The 9,942-nt window shown below is 45.9% G+C and overlaps 1 protein-coding gene across 1 annotated transcript in view; it reads left to right on the plus strand.

Annotated features, from left to right (window-relative positions):
- Positions 1 to 7,387, plus strand: part of WFDC8 (WAP four-disulfide core domain 8) — a 68,055-nt gene extending 60,668 nt beyond the window's left edge. The window contains exons 4-5 of the mRNA XM_045295491.1: positions 1,004 to 1,171; positions 7,236 to 7,387. Of these exons, the coding sequence (XP_045151426.1) occupies positions 1,004 to 1,171; positions 7,236 to 7,387 (320 nt within the window). The remainder of the gene's footprint in view (positions 1 to 1,003; positions 1,172 to 7,235) is intronic.
- The last annotated feature ends 2,555 nt before the right edge of the window (positions 7,388 to 9,942 follow it).

The following is a 9,942-nucleotide window of genomic DNA, read 5'->3' on the forward strand; positions in this document are numbered from 1 at the left end:
CCCTATCCCATGTACCCCCGGAACTGTCAGTCCCGTTGTTTTCTCCTCCAGATTGTTCATCTAGCCTATCTTATTTAGATAGACCTGCGGAGATAATAACATGCACAAAAACAAGACAGAGCAAAACCAAGCAACAAAATACAACAAAACAACAACAACCCAATGACAAAGAACAAAACAAAACACAACAACAAGAAAGAAAAGCTTGTAGTTAGTTCAAGGACTGTTTGTTGGCCTTTAGGAGTATTTTTTGGTCGAGTCTGATGGGGTGCCAAGCCCTGGCCCCAAGGTCTATTTTTGGTATTCCCTGGGGACTTTGTTGCTCTGCTCCCCTTGCTGTTCCGTTGCACACCTTAGTGTTTTGCCTTGGTGTGATGGGATCAGATTGGGCGGAATTCCCACACTGTGTCTCCAGTGTTGTCCCCTGTAGGGCTATGGGTCAGTGAGAGATGTTGTGTCTCATAGTGGGCCCAGCCATGTGATCTTCTCTGTGGATTGGCTGTTCTGAGCAAGAATATCATCCTCAAGGCTTGGTGGGTCAGGAAGTGCTCCACTCTCTCTTCCTCCCCCTTCATTTGCTCCCCTGAGCTCTGATCAGACATGCCCCTCTCTCGGAGCTGCAGATTCAGTGTTGTCCTCTGAAATAAATTCTTCTGGGGGGAGGCATCTTTCCTGATTTTAAACCATGCAGTATTCCATTTTCCATTAAAACAACTGCCTCATGGTTGGTATAGGGGTTTCACTTGAGAACAATTAAGTGCTCTGTAGCTCTCCTCTCATGATGCACAAGATGACCCATAGTTTGTTAGGCTCCGCAGTCAAATGCCTGTCCCACATAGAATATTAGTTACAGAGTTGGGACTAGAATCTATGCCTTTTGGGGCTGTGGCTGGTTCTAGGACTTCCGTGACAATACCAGGAACTATGGCAAAGGCTGAGGAATGGGCTCCCGCCTCTGTGCTTGCCCTTGAACATACACTCCCTTCTTTGCTTTGTTCCTCAGATCCCTGCATGCTGACGATGAGGCGAGGAGTATGCAAGGGTTCACAATCGCGCTGGTATTACAACAGTAAACAAAAGGCGTGCAAGCCCTTCCTCTATACCGGATGCGATGGGAATGCCAACAACTTCCTTTCCAAGACAGAGTGTAAGAAGAACTGCAGAGAAAACAGTAAGATGCATACTCTTGGAAGTCTAACGGCCTCGTTCAAGTAGAAGTCATATAACAACACAGGTCGAGGCTCAGGCTTTGAGGTTAAACTGCCGTGGGTTGTCTTTGTTCTGTCACTCATTGGCTGGGTGACCGGAGGCTCCTGTCTTTTACAAATTCTAGTTTTATTGTCTATACAATGGGGATAGTAAACACCTAATGGAGTTGTTTTGCCCCACATATGAGACAGTTCACATAAGATGTTAATCAATGTTAGCCACTGGAGCCCAAGAGGTGCGTAACCCCTTGGAGGAAGATGGTGCCTCAACACACCCACCTGTTGTGCATCACCCTGAGAATTCAACCGAGAACATGGCACAGACAGGCCTTCTCTTGAGTCCCTTGGGTGAGATGTAAAGCGCAGGAGATAGAGTGGGATAGGGTAAAGGTGACGGCTATGGCTGAACTCCTTTGTACAATTAATTCCTTAGTATAATCGTCACGTTGGGAGACAGGGTCCCACAAAGCTTAGGAACTGTGACCTGGATGAAAAGTCTATTTCCCCATGTATCCATCTCTTGGAGTACTGAAGTCATGGCAACACCTCAATGAGTTATTGATAGGATGATATGTGGTCAAGGACACAAAGACTTAAATAACATAGTGGCTGCCCAGTAACGTGGGCTCAGTAAAAGGTAACCATTGAAAGTTGGACACCCAGAACTTGTGATCCGTGGGGGCCCAGCCATCCGAGTGTAGGGAGACTCCCACAGCAAACCTCCCCTCGGGGCCAGCGATATGTGTAGCCTCTGGGGGAGGTGGGGACAGACGGAGTGGCCTTGCTGCATGGGCCATCCCTGCTTCTACATCTGCGCCCTTCCTTAGTTCCCAAGTTCATTGAGGGGACAGACCCTAACAGCCCAAGCCGCCTTTATCCACGGTCTGGCCTCAGCCACCCCAGCCTGCAGCTGCTCGGGCGTCCTGCCTGTGGCCCAGGGCTCAGCCTCAGCGAGGGGGTGTGAGCTTCTCATTATCTCCCTGCCTCCCTCAGGGGCTTCCTGTCCCCCAGTCCCCCGGGATCTCCACCCAGATCTCCACCAGACCTTCAAAATGCAACCTTGTCTGCTTTACAAGGCAGCACTGGGATTTTCACCCTCTCTGACTTTGTAACATCGGTCATTCTGTAGTTGGGGAAACAGCCAGAGAGGAACTGTCCATGGCCCCAGGCTGCACGGGGCATAAGAAGTAGAGTTGAACAGTAAGACCATGGGTCCAGTGAGTCTATAGGACCCAGGCAATCCCATCGACCAAAGCACTCCTTTGTGAGAGGATGCTGAGAACCAGATTTGGGCACGACAGAAGGCAGAAATCCAGCTTGTGCTAGAGTTTGTGGGAAAATTAGGTTTGGGGCGCAGGAAGCAGCTGAGAACTCCTCTAGGTATCAAGCACATCACAGTCTCTCTGGGTCTGACTCAAGGAAGGGGGTGGAGCAACAATTTCTGCTGCAATAGAATGTTTAATCAGATGAGGACAACAGGTGGCATGCATAAAATTCTGAAGAATTAGGGTGAACACACTGGGTCGGAAGTTTAAGACCACCCCTAGGTATCTTGGGGGGACATACCAGGAAGTACACTTTTTAAAAGTCAGCCACTGAAAACCCCATGAAGCACAGACACGGGGCAACCATGAGTCAGAAGCAACCCGACGGCAACTGGTGCTGGTCTCAAAAAAAAAAAAAAAAATCACCGCCATGGAGTTGATTCCGACTCATAGAGACCCTATTCAGACAGGATAGAACTCTGTCTGTGAGTCTCCAAGACTGAACCCCCTTTTTCATGTATAAGAAGAGACTTTAGATCAAGAAATGATCATATTTCAAGAAGGCATCCCAGCAGAGTCAACTCTAGTCCATACGTCCCTCTTCAGAAGCATGTAGCTGCAGGCTGAAGACACAGAAAGTGAAGCAGCAAGCAAGCAAGTGCCAGGCTGGTGGGTGCAGTGCTGCATGCATCCAAGATTGGTGGAAACGTGGCAGGGTGCTGACAGCTCTCAGGGTCAAGTGCTCCACGTGGGGCTGCCCCTGGAGGCGGAGTTCCAGCAATCAGGGAGGCCAAAGGGCAGATAGAGCAAGACTGTAACTCTTTATGGTAGTAGACAGCCTCATCTTTCACCCGCAGAGCATGCTGGTGGTTTCAAACTGCTGAACTTGTGTTTAGCAGCCCGTGTAAGCACTATGCCACCAGAGCTCATCCAAAATTAGATCTTCAGACCAGATCTCACTGCCAAACTGTGTCTTCTCACCTATCTTGGATGAACAAACTTTAAATTCCCATTTGATGACCCTCTTTCTTTCTTTCTTTTTAAAAACAGTTTTATGGGCACTTCTCCACATAGCATACAATTCAATAGTTCAATCATGTCCAGCAGAGTTCTGCAATCATCCTTCAATCAGTTTTAGAACATTGGATGCCTCTCTCAATCAACAACCATTAGAATTAGACAAGAATTTTAGTTCTGCCTTGAAAATAGAGTCAGAATCTAACTGCTTGTTACTACTACCTTCAGAGCTTCCACCCAAATCTGAGGCACCTTCTCTTATCTCAATTACTGAAACAGCCTCTTAACAGATCTTTCTGCTTCTATCCTTGACCCATTACAGTCACATATCAACAGAGATTAGGGGGGAGAAATCCTTCCAACTGGACCAATAAACTACATCATAATAAAGGGCAAAGGAATTGAAGTTGTCAAGGATTTCATTTTTGGGGGGATCAATAATCAATGCCCATGGAAGCAGAAGTAAAAAATAAATAAAATGACATATTGCATTAGGTAAATCTGCTGCAAAAGACCTCTTTCAGATGTTGAAAAACAAAGCTATCACTCTGATGATTTAGGGGCATCTGACACCATACAAAAATGGGACCCTGGAAAGGGGAGTTTGATGGAGAATTGAGGCATTCAGATTGTGTTGGTGAAGATGACTGCATATCCATACCATGGATTGCCAAATGAGTGAACCACTCTGTCTTGGGGGAAACAGAGCCAGAATACTCCTTAGAAACAGGATGATGGGACTTCGTCTCCCTTACTCTGGACATGACATCCAGAGAGACCAATCACGTAAGAAAGACAATGTGCTAGGTACACGAGAGGGTCTATGACAGAGAAGAAGACCCTCAATAAGATGACTTGACACCATCAGAGGGACCCGAACACAGCAGGGAGGTGAGGGTGGTGCAGGACCTGGCAACGTCTCGTTCTGCTGTGCACAAGTCCCTAGGAGGGCGAACTAGCGTCACAGCACCTCACCATGTGACATCCGAGTTTTGGATTTTGTGCTTCGCTAGGCAAAGAAGGTGGGACATCAAATACTCAATCCTTAATTTATTCAGTAACCATATTTATACCATACTATAATTCAAAATCATAGCTAAAGAAGATTAAACTCCACGCCATCTATGGCTGACGATGTCCGATGTCCGGAAGGACAGCAGCTATAGTTGTATATGCAGATGCAATGGGGGACCCAGTGGGGGGGAAAGTGGAAAACAGCTCCGCTGGCTTTCACAGTACACACTTTTCCTGCTAGGTGAACATCCAGCAACTCACTCTGAGTTAGTGCACCTAGTGGCATTGCCTGGGAAGGTTCTCTCTGGACACAACAAATTTTTTTGTTAAAGCTGTTTCGCTTGAACCTTGTGTTTTGCGATGGCTGATTTCAGAGAACAATGTGTGGCTGTGAAATTTTATTTCCTGCTTGGGAAAAATGCTGCAGACACTGTTGTGATGTTGAACATAGCTTACAAAGACAGCGCCAAGGGAAAAACTCAAGTGTACAAATGGTTTTCTTGTTTCAAAAAAAATATGAAGTGCTAATTGATGACAAACCTGGTTCTGGACATCTGTCAACTTCCCAAATGGACAAAAATGTCAACTGGTCGTGCATTTGGAGTTCATTCCACCAGGTCAGAGTGTTAATCAAGCTTTCTATTTAGAGGTTCTGAAAAGATTGTGTAACAGTGTGTGGCAGATGGGGGACTGGTTTTGCCACCACGGCAATGCACCTGTTTACACAGCCATCTCAGTGTGGCAGATTTTGGCAGAAACCAGCATGCCTCTCTTGCCCCACGCATGTTACTCACCTGACCTCGCTCCATGAGAATCCTTTTTGTTTCCACGAATGAAGAGGGACATGAAAGGACAGCAATTTGATGATGTAGAAGAGGTGAAGAAAAAAACTGAGGGTGGTGTTGTCAGTCACCCAAACAAAGGAGTTTGAAAAATGTTTCCAAGAATGGAATCACAGATTTGACAAATGTATTAAGTGTAATGGAGCGTACTTTGAAGGAGATAAGGTCGTTTTGTAAAAAAATGTAACTACATAGCTTTGGGAAAAAAATCCAGATTTTTTTGGGTACCCCCTTGTAGGTGCCGTGATGTTTATAGACTGCTTTTTTCAACATGCACATAGTTCAGCTCATGAGAACACACCTGTTCAGCCTATGAAATATACATTTGGCTAAAACAGGTGACTGAGAAAAGACCTTGGGCCTGAATATTGACAGGTGATCCCACAATGCCCCAGATGAGTATGTGCAGTTGTGGAACAAGGTGGTGGGCATGCTCCGGAACGTGATGTCAGGGGAAAGGCTCAACAGGCGCAAGGATAAGAGAATTGGCCAGGCAAGAACGGTAACTCTCCCAATGGCACCTCCTTTCCTGCTTCACGGTTTAGCCCAGTGGTTCTCAACCTGTGGGTCGCGACCCCTTTGGGGTCGAACGACCCTTTCACAGGGATCACCCAATTCATAACAGTAGCAAAATGACAGTGATGAAGTAGCAACGAGAATAATTTTATGCTGGGCGGGGAGGGGTCACCACCCCATGAGGAACTGTATGAAAGGGTCGCCGCATTAGGAAGGTGGAGAACCACTGTTTTAGCCTCACTTCTGGCTTTTCTGTGACCTCAGGTGTGTCAATAGCCGTAAAGTGATCGGGTTTTCATCTTAGGAATGTCACACTGATGGTAAGGAGTTGGAGAAGTACACACTGGGGGCAGGGAGAGTTGGTGAGTGATGAGGTTGAATTTTATGGTGCTGATGCAAGTGGGAGCATGCCTTAACCCCCCAAGGCCTGAGGAGGGCAGATGTAGAAGGTAAGTGGGTCTTGATGAATACGCCCCGGAAACCGGAAACCTGGTCGCATGTCTACCCTTGTACCCTTGATAATGTCCAACTTGTGAAAAATCCATTTTAAGACTCCGATTCCCTTGTCCCACTCACAAACGCAATTGCTTAGCGACGGAAATAAGCATCTTACTGTTTGGGGAAAATATCAGAAGGCGAACTTTGCATATTTTTCTCTGCAGGCCAACTTTTGAAAAATGGATACATGCAGGTACATTCTCTCAATTTGCTGGACAATAATAAGCACATTTGTTGGTGTCATTAAAAGTCTTTGACAATGGAAGAAAAACTGAAATTACTGAGGGAAGGAGTAAAAACTTATTCCTCTGAGGATACTTTTTTAATCTTCTCTTAACCTCCCAAAATGAAATAGAAATAGCTTTAGAAAAATAAATGATCGTTTTTGGTAACCTGTTAAATACAATATTAATATGTAATAAAAAATGACAACTACTCTGCAAAAAAAGAGAAAAAACCCCTAATAACAACAATATTAACACAGTAGCCACAGGATCCTTTCAAAACATGTCAGACCACATCACTCATCCACCGAGAACCCTGACTCGTCATGTCACTCAAAGTAAAAGCAACTCTCCTGCAGTGGTTTACATCCGCGGATGTGGGGTTCACTCTCCCCATTGTGCAGAGAAGGAAGCTGATATCACACATTTCAGGGCAGGACGGTGACTTTTACCACGGGGCTTCTGACACCAGGTCCCACCTCCCTCCTGTGATGCCATCACATGGTAAAACATCTCCCTCTCCCACAGTCTGCAGGAGAACCGAGCCACAGGAAGGGCTACTAGTCTTGAAGAAAAAGAACAGCTGTTTAAAGAGGGGTGCAATACGGCCAGGGTTGGAGGGGCCAACGTCCACCTCCACTTTTGTTACAGAAAAGCAGAGAGCGTGCCCCACCTTCCCTATTGCGAACCGCATGGAATGTCCGGATGGATGTAAGAGTGACCTTGACTGCTCTGATTCAGAGAAATGCTGTGAATCCACATGTGGCTTTATTTGTTCCGTTTCTGTGGAAGGTGAGGAGTGAAGAAACACCCCCCCACGTCTGCTGGGCATACGTCTAAGCCGTTGTGCTGTCTCAGGGAAAGAGAGTCGTCTCAAACCTCAGCTCGCCCTTGGGTGGGTTGGCCTATGAAGTCCCCCGGGAGCCTTTCCTTTGCAGTGTCTCTAGGGAAACCTAGTGCTCTTAGGCTTTGCTCTTGACCTCTGGAGACAATTGTACTGCTCTTAAAAATCAATGATGCATCACTACTCATTACTCCTTATAGGAACTTATTTGTTCTTATTCGTCAATGCCCTATAAGGTGACGGTATCCGTTGAACCATACAAATAAGTTAATGGTTAGTAACCAACCACTAAGCATATTCCTAGCAAGTCCTCCTATCTGCACAGAACTTCTGAGCATGCGCGGCATATTCATATCTGGTACAACTGGTATGGTGTGCTTGGGAAAAGATTGGTAACAAAATGCTGTTAATATAGCAGCTATTCTCCAGCCTCTAGGGCTGATGCTTCATTCTCCATGTTATGTAGGGATCGCACCGTCATGTCCCAAGAATCGTCAGTGTTTGGGGTGGGGGGTGGGGAGGAAACAGAGCAAGGGTCTCCAATACACTGCAACTTTTCACTGGGATATTGGTGTGGCTTTAGGGAGTCCACTCCCACCTGCATAGTCCTCAATATGGACGCTGCATGAAACCAGGGAAGTTCTGGGTGCTCTCTAATCTTCTGTTTCTCTGCTACCCTGGGATTCTAGAACCCCAATCCATTAATTCTGTATGGGCAGGAAGCGACCCTATTAGATTGTTGGTGCAAGACGACAACATTGTTCGATGCGCTTCACGGATTTTCCATCGGAAGTTGACCCTTCTCTCTCTTCCATTCTGTGAAGACTGGAGTGGGGCGATCAGAGGGAAATCCTGCTTGGCGCTCTTAGAACTCCTCCAACACGCTTTAAGCTAGGACAAGCATCTCAGGGTGAAGTGTCTTGTCTCACACCAAGGGTGCTGACTCCATCTATCTGTCTCCTCTAGTCAACGAAGGTGATTGTCCAAGCAAGCCTACGGAGTGTGCTCAGATCCACCCCCCCAAGTGCCAGCGGGACTGGGACTGTGGGAAGCAAAACAAATGCTGCTCACTGTGTGGTCTGGTGTGCAAGGAGCCTGTGCACCTACAGTCCATTAGCAAGAGCACACAGGTAGCGGAATAAAAAACCACGTGCCTCTCTAATCCAAATTGTCACGTTGTCTAGTGAATGACAATCTTTTTAGGGCTGTTTTAGTTTTATATATAATCCTATCACCTGAAAGTGATGAAAACTTTGACTTTTCCTGTTCCTAATTTTACACGGCTGCTTTCTTGTCTTCTTATATTTGACAGAACTTGCAAAGTAATGTTTGATAATAAAGACGATGGCATCTACTTCTACCTCGTTTTTTATTTTCAAGTCATTAGTTTTTTTCTGTTTAAAATGACATTTGTTCTTGGGTCTGGAATAAATAGGCTTTTAAAATCATACTTAGACTGTTTGCTTTTCATTCATTTATAGTGATTATTAGAAATGACAATGGGATTTTATCCAACCCCTTTAAGCAACCAGTTATCTAATTATGCCTTTCTTCTCCCAATTTGTTGGTATAAAAATTTATATAATTAACATTTGAATGTGAAATTATCCTTATGTTACTGGATTAACCTTAAATATATGGACTGTATACTTGTATTAAGACACTGCATCTTCTTCTAGCAAACAATTTAGAATTTTCACACCTACTGTACATGGCAGTGACTTATTGAAGGTGGCTCTTCTAGCCACATCTGCGTATCTCCCACCAAAGAACTTTTTCTCCCAAGGGCGAGGGGTAAGAGAAGGTGGGGGAAATGTAGATACATGATGTCATTTAGTTGTGAGTGATTGTTAGCACAGTTGATTATGATGGTAAAAACTTGGAATTCTAAAGTGGCGGTCATTGGTCAGTTTTAACATTCTGCCGGCTATAAAATGATCCCCCTCAGCAACAGAAGGATTTCACTGCCATCAAAAAAAGACGAGCCAGGCCTCAAGTTGAAAGCCAATGTTTTGAGAATGATGATGGCAACCAATATACAAATGTGCTTGGCACACTGGATGGATGGATGGATTGTGATAAGAGATAAGAGTTGTACAAGCCCCCAATAAAATGATTTTTTTTTAAGAAGCAGAGTCAGGAGTGGAGTATGTCCTTTGGGTTCCAAGATCCCTGTGCATCGAACCCCCTCATCCAGGGACACCAGCTGTGACGCCAGAGAAGCAGGCGCTGAGGAGCAACAGCTGAATCAAGAGGCAGAGCCTGAGACCCAGCAGGGGGCTCCCGGCCCTCAGAGCGAGTCAAGGTGAGTGCCTTTGGGTAGGGGGCCTGCTCGCGGAGTAGGGTGCTGCCAAGCATTTAATTGGGGAGTTAAATTTGCTGACCCAGAGAGGCAGGGACCAGCACTGTGGGGCCGAGGGTTATGGTGGAGTGGAGTGACCTTGGGACATTTATCAGCAGGGCCAAAAGAACTTTGTAGCATTGCCCAAGCAGGACCGAGTCCAAGCCATGGAT

This window comes from Echinops telfairi, unplaced genomic scaffold (genome assembly GCF_000313985.2).
Source record: "Echinops telfairi isolate 266 unplaced genomic scaffold, ASM31398v2 ScPeMD7_5592;HRSCAF=6446, whole genome shotgun sequence".
Taxonomy (NCBI): Eukaryota; Metazoa; Chordata; class Mammalia; order Afrosoricida; family Tenrecidae; genus Echinops; species Echinops telfairi.